The 14,487-nt window shown below is 48.5% G+C and overlaps 1 protein-coding gene across 1 annotated transcript in view; it reads left to right on the forward strand.

Moving 5' to 3' along the window:
• Nucleotides 1–14,487, forward strand: part of LOC145360415 (microsomal triglyceride transfer protein large subunit-like) — a 51,889-nt gene that overhangs the window by 12,861 nt on the left and 24,541 nt on the right. Inside the window, exons 5-7 of the mRNA XM_080215614.1 lie at nt 274–390; nt 4,240–4,379; nt 5,529–5,676. Coding sequence (XP_080071740.1) covers nt 274–390; nt 4,240–4,379; nt 5,529–5,676 — 405 coding nt within the window. The remainder of the gene's footprint in view (nt 1–273; nt 391–4,239; nt 4,380–5,528; nt 5,677–14,487) is intronic.

Below are 14,487 nucleotides of genomic sequence, written 5' to 3' on the forward strand. Positions count from 1 at the left end.
GGAGGTTTGTCTGGAACTTGGGGTCTCCCATTTAAAATGGAGATGGGAAGATTTTTATGTCTCTCACAAGATCATCAGTCCATCCAGATACAGGAAAATGGGAGTTCAGGCCTGATCTTATCGAATGTTGGAGTAGGCCCGAGTGGGCCTCTTTCTGTTCCAGATTCTCGAGCTCTTGCATTAACTTTGGTTCTTTATTTCTTGATTTTGGTATTTTGCCTCTGTGCTGTCAGGGGCCGACCGATCGTTCATCGAATTCACCCTCTTTTTCAGGTTGACGTCTCTGGCAACTGCAGAGTCACCTACGAAACAGGCAATAGCCAGGTGACCAAAATCAAGGACCTCCTCAGCTGTGAGAGACCGGATTTTGGATTTGGCCCACCCAATCAGGTATGTTCATAGTATCGTAGGACAGAGTCATAGAATCCCTACAGTGCAGAAGGAGGCCATTCGGCCCTGCACTGACAACAATCCTACCCAGGGCCCTATCCCCGTAACCCCATGTATATACCCTGCTAATTCCCCTAAGGGACAATTTAGCATGGCTAATCCATTTAACCTGCACGTTTTTAAGTTTACTTATTAGTGTCACAAGGAAGCTTACATTAACACCGCAATGAAGTTGCTGTGAAAATCCCCTAGTCGCCACACTCCGGTGCCTGTTCGGCTACACGGAGGAAGAACTTAGCAAAGGCCAATGCACCCTAACCAGCAAGTCTTTCGGACTGTGGGAGGAAACCTCTGGAGGAAACTCACACAGACACGGAGAGAATATGCAGACTCCACACAGACAGTGACCCAAACTGGGAACCGAACCCTGGTCCCTGGCGCTGTGAGGCAGCAGTGCTAACCACTGGCACGTGGCGTTGGCATCAATGCCAATTTTGCATTGGCGCTAGGCACTGGCATCAGTGGCGCTGAATAAGACTGGGCAGAGACCAAAATGACCCCAGTGTTCACCCTTCTCGCTCTACCCCCTGAGACGCAGTTCGGATGTGTTGGACAGACCTACCCCTCATTTATAAACTCCTGGCGTCACTCCAAAGCAAAAGGTGCCCTCGCCCTTCGAATCTGAGAGCCCACCCCCCCCCGCCCCCGAATCGCATTCTCGATGAGCTGAGCGGGTGAGGCACCGCTGGGTGGCTGGTTCTTGTCCTCTCGCTGCCCCAACATTCGGGGTTCGACAAAGCGAAAAATGCAAGCAGGTTTGAACGTTTCCTGTTGCAGTGGGGGGGTTGGGGGTGGGGGCAGGGAGACCTGGGAAGTGGGACGTTACCGGTGGCTTTTGACGTGATCGGACGGGGTCACAGTTCCGGGAGGAGAATGCATCCCGTTTCCCAAGAGGCTGAGTGGCTTTATCACAAGGCTCCATTCTCAGCTGATACTTCAGAGGGGAAAGGTCATGGCTAAACCTCACCTCACGGTCATCCAGATGCGTAGCGATTATCGTTCTGGCACCGGGGATCGGGATTTAATCTCTGTATATTCCTGCAGTGTGTTGCTACTTATTTGCAACCATGGGGGAGCTTAGTTCCGCACTCTCTGCAGTTTATGTCCCGGATATCCACCACCTCCCCCCCCCCAACTCCGTTTGATTTTGATTTGATTTATTATTGTCACGTGTGTTGTTTAAAGTTTATTTATTTATTTATTAGAGTCGCAAATACATTAACACCGCAATGAAGTTACTGTGAAAATCCCCTAGTCGCCACAGTTGATACAGCGAAAAGTATTATTTCTTGCGCGCTACACAGACAAAGCATACCGTTCATAGAAAAGGAGAGGAGAGGGTGCAGAATGTAGTGTTACAGTTGTAGCTGGGGTGTAGAGAAAGATCAGTTTAATGTGAGGTAGGTCCATTCAAAAGTCTGATGGCAGCAGGTAAGAAGCTGTTCTCGAGTCGGCGACCTCAGACTTTTGTATCTTTTTCCCGAAGGTGGAAGAGAGAATGTGCAGGGTGTGTGGGGGTCCTTAATTATGCCGGTTGCTTTTCCGAGGCAGTGGGAAGTGTAGACGGAGTCAGTGGATGGGAGGCTGGTTTGCCTGATGGATTGGGCTACAGTCATGACCATTTAGTAGTCCCATTACCTCTCCTCTCTCCTCCAGCCGGGTGGGGCTGCTCTCACCTGCTTCCATTTAGTCATTATCCAGCCCATAATGAGGGTACCACCCATGTTGGCATCTCCTTCCCATGCCCACTCAATCCCCTCCCCCACCCCAACAGCTAACCTGGCCCCACCCCCCCCTTCCTATTTCACACTCACCCTCCGTGACATCATTTTCCACACACACACACACACACGCCTCATCACCTATCCCTGCCCCTCCTCCTATCCAGAGTGTTTCTCCGGTACCCCAATGCAGGCGTTTCCTTCACAGAACGCTGGGATGACCCAGCCTCTTTGATCCTTGCCATAACTCCATTCCCTAGCCACCCACTCCATCCCCCGGCACGGTGGCACCCTTGTTAGCACGGCTTCCTCATAGCGTCAGGGACCCGGGTTCGATTCCCGGCTTGGGTCACTGTCTGTGTGGAGTCTGCACGTTCTCCCCGTGTCTGCGTGGGTTTCCTCTGGGTGCTCCGGTTTCCTCCCACGGTCCAAAGACTGGTGGGATTAGGTGCGTTGGCCGTGCCCCTTAGAGTCAGGGGGGCTGGCTAGGGTAAATGCATGGGGTTATGGGGATAGGGCCTGGGTGGGATTGTGGTCGGTGCAGACTCGATGGGCTGAATGGCCTCCTTCTGCACTGTAGGGATTCTATGATTCTCTCTCTCGGAAACTATCCGAATCAGACTGCTCACAACCTCCTGTCTGAGATTGTTACTTCTCCAGCGTCCATCCTCTGCTGCAGGAACAGAACTGACCTGAACTGAGTTCAGGCTGTGGTCAAACCAGTGTATTTTATGGATAAATTTGCATTGACTGAAGTAGGGAGCAGAAGATATTCTGATGATTCCCAACACTTTTACAGTTAAAAGTTTATTTATGAGCGTCGCAAGTAGGCTTACATTAACACTGCAATGAAGTTACTGTGAAAATCCCCTAGTCACCACACTCCTGTTCACGGACACTGAGGGACAATTTCACACAATTAATGCACCTAACCAGCACGTCTTTCGGACTGTGGGAGGAAACCGGGGCACCCGGAGGAAACCCACGCAGACATGGGGAGAATGTGCAGACTCGACACAGACAGTGACCCAAGCCGGGAATTGAACCCGGCTCCCTGGCGCTGTGAGGCGGCAGTGCTAACCCACGGTGCCATACTATTTATTGGAGCACTGGAGTTCAATACAAACACAGGTCTCCGCTTTACCCTTCCACATCCTTTCCCTGTCTGGAAGCAGCTCCAACTCTTTTGAGTGTAACTTTCAATCAGATAAACTGAGGGACAAAGCGAGAAGGGCAGCCCCTTAAAAGGGAACGGCCCAAAGCAAATCTGAAGTGAAACTTAAAACATCAAAGCAGAATGTGATTAAATGGGTCAATAATCCACCCCCACCCCTGCGGTGCCCAACGAGCACGGAAGGCCTGGACTGTGCCCGTGGACACCGCGTGCCCCCTCGCCAAGGTTACCCGGCCGTGAATGTAGCCACGGTAGAGGGGCAGACGGTCAGATCAGATGTGCCCTTCTGTATCCTGCTGGCAAGACCAGTTCCTCAGCCCCAACTGAGGGAAAAAGCTTCAGTGAGGATGACCCGCTCTCAATTCCCTCTAAAAAACGGTTTAGTCTGAACGGGACCGTGCTTTCTAACAGTGTCTGAACGCGTCTGAACCCAGTTCCAGCTCATTGTCTAATGAATGAAGAGATTGTGGATGGGCTGAATGGCCTCCTGCACTGCAGGGATTCTACCATTCTCTCCGCAGACGCTGTCAAATTTTCTGCTCTTTGGTTTCAGAGCATCCGCAGTATTTTGCCTCCGTCTTCATGTTCGTGGCTGAATTGGGAGTCAAGGGTTAAGGCAAGCAGGAACATGGGTGTTGGAGCTAGGTTCAGGTCAGCGTTGATGTTAATATAGGGCGGATATTTAGGCTGGAGAGGTCTACACACCCCCTCCTGTTTCTTGTGTGCCTTAGCCAACTACGGTTGCCCAACGCAACCTAACTGCTCAATCCACAGGATGCCAAATCACCATCCTTAGGTGATGTGCTTTTCAGAAGCTTTTAGAAGTCCTTCAGTTTGCCGTTGGTTCAGCAGATGTTTGATTTTTAAAACAAAAATCTTGGCCTTTCATTCAAGGTTCTGGGAGTTCAGTGGCAGTCCACCTGTAAAGGTCTTTATTCTCTGGAGGATGGTCTTATCAAAGCAGCTGTTACTGAGGAGAGTCACGTGATCCGCCTCAACCTTCAATCAACAATCGGTGCCAAGATCCGTTCAAGGTTTTCCCGAGCGTTGCTTGCTCTCGTGTGTGTGTGTGTGTGTGTGTGTGTGGCTGTGGAACGGAGGGATGAGGTTTATTGTCAAAAAAAAAAGGGTGGGAACTGTGCGTGCTCCATCGTGGAAACGGTCCAGGCCTCATCTGCCCTTTGCGATAACGGCTCCGTTCAAAGATCAAGGGAGTTCTGCCGGCTTCCTGCCCAACGTTTATCCCACAGGACGAGAAAGGAAGGGTATCGAATCCTCTCCTCTGCGAGTGGCACCCGTACTGTGCACAAAATGGCTGCCAGTAACCTTTGAAAGCAGCCCCATTAGGCTGGAAAAGGCTTTTTTGACATGCTGAGGTCGGGATCGGTGCTATGTAAATGCACCTTCTGCCATTTTGCTGGGGTCTGGTTGTTCAGCCGCTTGCTCGTTCTGGGTGGCACAGCGGTTAGCACTGCTGCCTCACAGCGCCAGGGTCCTGGGTTCGATTCTCGGCCTCAGGTCACACTGTGTGGAGTCTGCACGTTCTCCCCGTGTCTGCGTGGGTTTGCTCCGAGTGCTCCAGTTTCCTCCCACAGTCCAAACTTGTGCGAATTAGGTGGATTGGCCATGCTAAATTGTCCCTTAGTGTCCAAAAAAGTGCGGATTAGGTGGATTGGCCATGCTAAATTGCCCTTAGTGTCCAAAGATGTGCGGATTAGGTGGATTGGCCATGCTAAATTGCCCCTTAGCGTCCAAAGATGTGCGGATTAGGTGGATTGGCCATGCTAAATTGCCCTTAGCGTCCAAAGATGTGCGGATTAGGTGGATTGGCCATGCTAAATTGTCCCTTAGTGTCCAAAGATGTGCAGGTTAGGTGGATTGGCCATGCTAAATTGCCCCTTAGTGTCCAAAGATGTATAGGTTAGGTGGATTGGCCATGGTGGGTGTTGGTGGGGGGAGGGGAGGTGTTTACAATGATAGGATGGGGGGGAGGTGGGCTTGAGTAGGATGCTCTTTCGGAGAGTGGGTGCAGAATTGATGGGCCAAATGGTTCTATCTGCGTTGTAGAGATTCTATGATTTTTATTATCTCTGTGCTGCTTGGCCCAATCGGCTGCGTGTATTGAGTGGGCCAAAGTTGCATTTACTGGAGGTCAGTCACCAAAGTGATTCTGTCCACCACAGACAGCATCTTCACCGCCTGTCCTCGGAAAACTGGCCCGCACAACTTTCCGGGAAAACTCTCCAGCAAGTGCTGCGTGACCTCGGGATCTATACACCCTTCCCTCTGACTGGGAGTCTGGTGAAGGAACCCTGCAAAGTGTGTACACCTGTAAGTATCCACACTGTGTTCTAACATCACCAATTTGCTGAGTAGATACAATACCCTGTTTGCTAACCTTCTGTTACAGAATGGGCCTGGATTAGCTGGTGAACCACAGTCTGTGTGAGACACTATTATTATCCACAATATCTGACAACATTGACATCAGCTTGTAAATATTGTTTTTTTTTGACATATTACAAAGGTGGCATAGTGGTTAGCACTGCTGCCTCACAGCGCCTGGGATCTGTGTTCAATTCCCGGCTTGGGTCACCGTCTGTGTGGAGTTTGCACATTCTCCCCGCGTCTGCATGGGTTTCCTCCCACACTCCAAAGATGTGTAGGTTAGGTGGATTGGCCATGCTAAATTGCCCCTTAGTGTCCAAAGATGTGCAGGTTCGGTGGATTGGCCATGCTAAATTGCCCCTTAGTGTCCAAAGATGTGTAGGTTAGGTGGATTGGCCATGCTAAATTGCCCCTTAGTATCCAAAGATGTGTAGGTTAGGTGGATTGGCCATGCTAAATTGCCCCTTAGTGTCCAAAGATGTGCAGGTTAGGTGGATTGGCCATGCTAAATTGCCCCTTAGTGTCCAAAGATGTGCAGGTTCGGTGGATTGGCCATGCTAAATTGCCCCTTAGTATCCAAAGATGTGTAGGTTAGGTGGATTGGCCATGCTAAATTGCCCCTTAGTGTCCAAAGATGTGCAGGTTAGGTGGATTGGCCATGTTAAATTGCCCCTTAGTGTCCAAAGATGTGTAGGTTAGGTGGATTGGCCATGCTAAATTGCCCCTTAGTGTCCAAAGATGTGTAGGTTAGGTGGATTGGCCATGCTAAATTGCCCCTTAGTGTCCAAAGATGTGCAGGTTAGGTGGATTGGCCATGCTAAATTGCCCCTTAGTGTTCAAAGATGTGCAGGTTAGGTGGATTGGCCACGCTAAATTGCCCCTTAGTGTCCAAAGATGCGTAGGTGGGTGGATTGGCCATGCTAAATTGCCTCTTAGTGTCCAAAGATGTGTGGGTTGGAGGATGAGCATGCTAAATAAATAAATGTATCAAATAAAACTTATCCTCCAGAGAAATGAGTAAATAAAAGATAAATTTAAACTCGGCTGGATTGAAATGAATTAGTCATTTATACTGGGATATTGCAGTTGCTGTTATGTTATAAATTGAAGTAGGTTCAGTTATTTGATTTTTCTGTATGCCAGCGAGGCTGCCTGGCAGCATTCTCACTACCTCTCAATGCACCAGAGTGCTCACAGCCAATAAACTCTGTTTTGCCGAGCAAAATAGGGGCAGTGGGCAGGGGGCGGAGGGGAGAGTCGGGGTGGGCAGTGCAGACTCGATGGGCCAAATGGCCCCTTTCCACACTGGAGGGATTCCATTCCGCTGCAGCTGAATGCATCAGGGGAATTAAGATTAAATCCATATATTACATCTCAAGTGATAAGACAATATCATTTGAACACTTAAGTGGAATTATCAGAAAGTTCTCTACTGGTGTGTGGCCAACAGTGCATCAGCTTCCCTTGCTGAGGATGAAGGTTTATGACTTAATAAGGAGTTAGGGTGGAGCAGAGAATGCAAACAGCCTTGGTCTCTCTGCACTCGCTGACCTTGAGGGGTTTTTTTCACCATTGTAATTGTGCCAACTCCCCGCTGTAATGTCAGAGCTAATCTTCGAATGAATTCAAAAGCTTACATCTTGAATTCTTTGCCCTGCTTTTGAGGTGAAGCCTTGATTAGACGTTTCAGTAGCAGTGAAGAAGTGTTGCAATGTCCCAAGCTGAACTAATACGTCGAAACCAGAAGTGGGAGGAAGCCACTCAGCCCTTTGAGTCTGTTCCACCGTTCGTCGTGATCATCAAATTCAATATCCCGATTTCCCCCCCCTTTCCCCTCCCAGATTTTTGATTTGATTTATTATTGTCATGTGTATTAGTACACAGTGAAAAGTATTGTTTCTTGCACGCTATACAGACAAAGCATACTGTTCATAGAGAAGGAAAGGAGAGAGAGCAGAATGTAGTGTCATAGCTAGGGTGCAGAGAAAGATCAACTTTATGCAAAGTAAGTCCATTCAAAAGTTTTGACGGCAGCGGGGAAGAAGCTGTACTTGAGTCGGTTGGTACGTGACCTCAGATTTTTGTATCTTTTTCCTGATGGAAGAAGGTGGAAGAGAGAATGTCCGGGGTACGTGGGGTCCTTAATCATGCCGACTGCTTTGCCAAGGCAGTGGGACATGTGGACAGATTCAATGGGTGGGAGGCTGGTTTGCGTGATGGATTGAGCTACACTCACGATCTTTTATAGTTCTTTGCTTTCTTGGGCAGAGCAGGAGCCCAGACCAAGCTGTGATACAACCAGAAAGAATACTTTCTATGATGCATCTGTAAAAGTTGGTGAGAGTCGTAGCTGACACGCCAAATTTCCTTAGTCTTCTGAGAAAGTAGAGGTGTTGGTGGGTTTTCTTAACTGTAGTGTCGGCATGGGGGGGACCAGGACGGTGGTGACCTGGACACCTAAAAACTTGATGTTCTGAACCCTTTCTACTTCATCCCTGTTGATGTAGACAGGGGTATGTTCTCTACACTTCTTGAAGTCGGTGACAATCTACTTCATTTTGTTGTTGTTGAGGGAGAGATTATTGTTGCCGCACCAGTTCACCAGATTCTCTATCTCATTCCTGTACTCTGTCTCATCACTGTTTGAGATCCGACCCAGTACAGTGGTGTTATCGGCAAACTTGATCAGTGAGTTGGAGGGAAATATGACCACACAGTCATAGGTGTATAAGGAGTATATCCTTTGATCTCTTTAGCAACAAGAGCTAGATTTAATTCCATCTTGGAGTCACATAACGTTTTAGCCTCAACTGTTCTCTTTGGGAGTGAATTCCACACATTTCCCACCCTCTGGGTGAAGAAATTTCTCCTCATCTCAGTTCCAAAAGGTTTACCCCTTATCCTCAAACTATGACTGCTGATTCTGAGTTCCCCTGCCATTGGGAACATTCTTTCTGAATCTACCCTGTCTAATCCTGTTGGAATTTTATAAGTTTCTTTGAGGATCCCCTCTAAATTCCAATGAACATAATCCTAACCAGCTTGGGGATCTTACCAGTGTGACGGAGCTGGTAAGATCCGGTGAGAGGCAAAAAAGCGGGTTCATGCTTGGTTTTTTTTGCCTCTCACAATGTTACTGGCAGCGTGAAGCCAATTTCAATATTCAAAACTTAATTTATACGCAACTAGTGAGCTCTGGGCCTTATCTCACTTGCCCTTCGCTGCTTGATGGATGAGGTTCTCACCGGTGAGGATCATGTATGGCCACCCAGCAATGGGAGACAGACATGACGGCCTTGCCAGTGGGAACAGAATCATGAAGCACCCCCCCCCCCCACCCCCAATGTGTTCGGGGGCAGGGCAGTGCCCCTGGCAGTGCCATGGGGGCAGGGCCTAATGGAGGGGGGAGCTCCATAGAGGGAAGGGGGGAACTCTGCATCATGGGGTTTGAGGGAAAATTGGCCGGGATGGGCAATAGATTGGGAGGGAATCAGGTGGGGCAGCGATCATGGGGGGGAAGGGGGAGGTATATTCCAGACAGCAATTGGCAACAGGTGGAGGGGGAGGGGAGGGAATGTCTAGGGGGTGACGGGCAATCTCCCGTTGCACTAGTGTACACTGCTGTCGACCAGTTGATTGTTCATTGTCTATTCAATGGGACAAAATGGAGCTTCTACAACCAAAAGTCCGGTCTACACGTAAAAAGTGCATGAAGATGGTGGTGTAGTGACTGACCTCATAATCCAGAGGCCCAGGCTAATGCTCCACGGACATGGGTTCAAATCCCACCATGGCAGCTGATGGAACTTGAATTCAGTTAATAAATCAAGCTGGGAATTGAACCCGGGTCCCTGGTGTTGTGAGGCAGCGACGTTAACCACTGTGCCACCGTACTGCCCTAAGGGATAGTATTATATTAGGAGAAGAGACTTGTAATGTTGCAAAAAGAATTGCATGCATGAGAAATATGGAAAAATATAGACTAAGCTACGTACGAATGTAAAGACAAATTGTAAGAGCTTTTAAAAGCATTTTAATAAAAGGAGGAGAGTAGCTAAAGAGAAGATTGGTCACTCAGTGGCAGAGGAAAGTAAAGAAGGTGAAAAGACCGAAATGTTGAACAGATATTTTGGGTCGAACTTCCCTGTCCCCGTCCCACCCACCATGGGAATTGTAACGGGCGGGACAGGACTATGCAAAGGTCCGTTGACCTCGGTGGGGTATTTTCCATTCTTGGGGCGTGCAAGGCCCTTTGTGTCTGAGTAAAATGTAGATTTCATAATAGAAATAAGAGGGGCGACAAAGGGGCTAATGAAGAGTAAAAATAAAAGTAATTAATATCAGCAGGGAAAATATATCGGGGAAGCCATAACGGTCTACGATCTGACAAATTCCTGGACCGTCATTGTCTTATCCTGGGACACTAAAAGAATAGCTGCAGACAGAGTGGATACAATGGAAATTGCCCTTTCTTAAGCTGCTACACACAAGGTAACAACACAAAATGAGGGTGCAGAAAGTTGGGGCTGTTGCCCAGCGATTATTTACTCGATGTAAAATATTGGGAGAGGTTTCAAATCAGCAATCCTATCAAGGACACTCAATGGCATGCAGTGCAAAAGCAAATTTGAAATGTTTTACAATTTTCACCTGAACCTTGTGATTACATCGTAGCCTTGAAGTTTATAATCAGTGCCTCATAGAATCCCTACAGTCCAGAAGGAGGCCATTCGGCCCATTGAGTCTGCACCAAAGGCAATCCCACCCAGTCCCTATCCCCTAATATTTACCCGGCTAATCCCCCTGACATTAATTTAGCACAGCCAATCAACCTAACCCACACATCTCTGGACTCTGGGAGGAAACTGGACCAAACATGTCAAACATGACCTGCCCTTCATGAACGTCTTAACCAATGGGATCATTTATATCCAGATGTCTCGCTATTTGTTCCTTGATGACGGATTCAAGCATTTTCTCAGAAGTTAAACTAACTGATCTATAGTTACTCACGTTTTGCCTACCTCATTTTTAAACAGTGGTGTCACATTTGCTGTTTTCCAACCTGCAGAAACCACCCCAGAGTCCAGCGAATTTTGGTAAATTACCATTAGTCCCTTTGCCATTTCCCCCGCCATCGGGGAGAACCTGCAGACCCGACACAGACAGTGACCCAAGCCGGGAATCGAACCCAGGTCCCTGGCACTGTGAGGCAGCAGTGCTAACCACTGTGCTGCCCCTTCAGTGAATGTGGTTGCCATCATGAATAGCCCTTGAGCCGAGTGTTTCGCTAGGATATTCCAGAGGGCAGTTAGCAATCAACCACATTGCTATGGATCTTGATTCGATTTGATTTGATTTATTATTGTCATGTGTGTCGCATACAGTGAGAAGTATTGTTTCTTGTGCACTATACAGACAAAGCATACTGTTCGTAGAGAAGGAAACGAGAGAGTGCAGAATGTAGTGTTACAGCCAAAGCTAGGGTGTAGACAGAAGGTGGCACGGTAGCACAGTGGTTAGCACTGCTGCTTCACAGTGCCAGTGACCTGGGTTCAATTCCCAGCTTGGGTCACTGTCTGTGTGGAGTTTGCACATTCTCCTCATTTCTGCGTGGGTTTCCTCCGGGTGCTCCGGTTTCCTCCCACAGTCCAAAGATGTGCGGGTTGGTTTGACTGGCCATGCTAAAATTGCCCCTTAGTGTCCTGAGATGCATAGGTTAGAGGGATTATTGGGTAAACGTATGTAGGGATATGGGGGTAGGGCCTGGGTGGGATTGTGGTCAATGCAGACTCAATGGGCCGAAGGGCCTCTTTCTGTACTGTAGGGTTTCTATGATTTCTATTAATGTGAGGTAGGTCCATTCAAAAGCCTGACGGCAGCAGGGAAGAAGCTGTTCTTGAGTCAGTTGGTACATGACCTCAGACTTTTGTATCTTTTTCCTGACGGAAGAAGGTGGAAAAGAGAATGTTCGGGGTGTTTGGGGTCTTTAATTTTGTTGGCTGCTTTTCCGAGGCAGCAGGAGGTGTAGACAGAGTCACTGGGTGGGAGGCTAGTTTGAGTGATGGACTGGGCTACATTCATGACCTTTTGTAGTTTCTTGCGGTCTTGGGCAGAGCAGGAGCCCATACCAAGCTGTGATACAACCAGAAAGAATGCTTTCTATGGTGCACCTGTAAAAGTTGGTGAGAGTCATTGCGGATATGCCGAATTTCCTTAGCTCTCTGAGAAAGTAGAGTAGAATTAAGTAAAGTAGGATCTGGAGTCACATGTAAGCCAGATCAGGTAAGGATGGCAGATTTCCTTAAAGGACATGTGTGAACCAGATGGATTTTTACAACAATGTTTCATGCCCACCATTTAATTCAAATTTCACTATCTGCCTTGGTGGGATTCGAACCCAGGTCCTCTGAGCATTACCCCCGGTCTCTGGATTACGAGTCCAGCGACAACCTCACTACACCACCACCGAGTAACATTCATGTGGGCAGTGAGATGTGGGTTTCTGCACCTGAATTATTGGCAGGTGAAATGCAGAATTGTCTCGGAAATGTACTTAACAAAGATTGATTCACAAATACAGCCAAATATACAAGGCAGCAAAGTGTAGCAGCAAAAGGAAAGAATTGGAGGCATTGTCAAATGGTTCTTTTCAGTTTGTTAAAGAAAGGAAGGCTTGTATTTATATCGTGACTGCTATACTGTGGGGATATTCTAAAGTGTTTAACCTTTACGTGTCGAGTTGTGTTGTATGGCATTTGGCAGCAGCCACTTTGCAAGTTCCCACAATCGCAATGCGATAATGAACAGATGTTGTGCTATTAACTGAAGGATAAATATTGCCCAGGGAAATCTCCCCGTCTCCTTCGAGTAGTGTCATGGGATCTTGTATATTTGCCTGCGATGGTAAACTGGGCTCAAAGTTTGGACTCACATCATAGAATCCCTACAGTGCAGAAGGAGGCCATTTGGCCCATTGAGTCTGTGCTCTGGCTGATTATCTTACCCAGGCCCTCTATCCCGCCTTATTCCTGTAACCCCACACATTTACCGTGGCTAATCCATCTAATCTGCACATCTTTGGACACTAAAGGGCTAGTCCACCTAAATTACACATCTTTGGACACTAAGGGGCAATTTAGCATGGCCAATCCACCAAATCCGCACATCTTTGGGGTGTGGGAGGAAACCGGAGGAAACCCACGCAGACACGGGGGGAGCATGCAAACTCTACACAGTTACCTGAGGCCAGAATTGAACCCGCCTCCCTGGCACTGTGAGGCAGCAGTGCTAACCATGGTGCCACCCCATCAGGAAGAGGGCATCTCCATGGGTGCAACAACGGGGAGTCAGCCTGGATTCGGGGCGTGAGTTCTTGACGGGGGTGGTGTCCTGAACACTCAGACTGGGGCAGGAGTGATGCAGAATGGTGCCTGTGTAACCGTGCCAAGTGCCACCACACAAATCTGACCTGGACGGTGGCGCTATGAGTCATCGAGGTTTACACATGGAAAAGGGCCCTTCGGCCCAACTTGTCCATACTGCCTCTTTCTTTAACCCCTAAGCTAGTCCCAATTGCCCGTGTTTGGCCCCTATCCTTCAGAAATCCAGCACTTTGAAGAGCAGGGAGGAGGTTATTCACACGGCCTTTGTCAAATGAGATAACAGCACTGTGAACAACAAGTGCGGGGGCTATCTTGCAGACTTGCCAAGTGGGAGTGTGGTTTCAGAACCTGGTCAGTTGCCTCTTTGCCCCTCCGTTTGGCTCAAAGCTCTGGGAAGCATTTAAATTCCAGTATTGTTTTGGACGCAGCTAAAGTCTCGATTAATATTTTGGTGAGAGCTTCTTTAACCTTTCACAGCCTTGAGGTGAATGTGGGCGAACGGGGAGAGTTCAAAGGTCAACCCTGGTCCTCACTGAAGGGTCAGACAGGGGTGAGGGGCCTTCTGCGCCCCCCCCCCCCCCCAGCCACGCCCGGTCCCCACGTCCCGAACCGGCCGATCGATGTTTTGCTCTTGGTGGGACCCGATGGCTGCAGGATGGCTGCCATGTTTCATCGCCATGGTGACGACAGCTCCACTTTGACAGTGGCCAAATTTCTGCAAGTGCGCCGTCTGACAAAAACCTTGAAGATTTGGTAAGGAGCATCAAAGTGCGAGGGAAAACAAAGAGCTAGCAGCTTTCGATAAGCAGCTTTCATTCGGAGAGTAGGCCTGAATGCAGGGCTATGAGGCCAAGGTCATTACTTCAACGGAACCGAATATATTAAATTCACCTCCATTGCAGTAGCTTTCAGGATTGCGATGTGTGTCTTGAGGTTCACTGTCAGAGATTAGTTGGTTTTACCCTGAAAACTGAGCCAGAAGCCTCAAATCAACGTGAGGAAAGTAATTAATAAGGGAAGTGTTCACAATGCGCAGCCAATCAGCATTGGGAAGGGGGCAGAGGGCTTCTGACATCCTGGATCTGTATCCTTCCTCATTGAGTGCCACAGAAATACCTTGAAAAATTAGATCGTCCCTTCTCTGAGGCTAATTTATGTTCTAAACGTGTAAAAGCGCTGGGAGTATGGTGTTTAGATAGACGGTTTAATGGCCAACTCATAGATTCATACAGTGCCACCCGGCCCATCGAGTGCACCAAACACAACCACTAAGATCCTATCCCCATAACCCCATGCATTTACCCTAGCTAGTCCCCTCGGCACTAAGCAATAACCCAGCATGGCCAAGCCACCTAACCCACACGTCTTT

Source organism: Carcharhinus amblyrhynchos, chromosome 31, assembly GCF_965287045.1.
Source record: "Carcharhinus amblyrhynchos chromosome 31, sCarAmb.v2.hapA, whole genome shotgun sequence".
Lineage (NCBI taxonomy): Eukaryota > Metazoa > Chordata > Chondrichthyes > Carcharhiniformes > Carcharhinidae > Carcharhinus > Carcharhinus amblyrhynchos.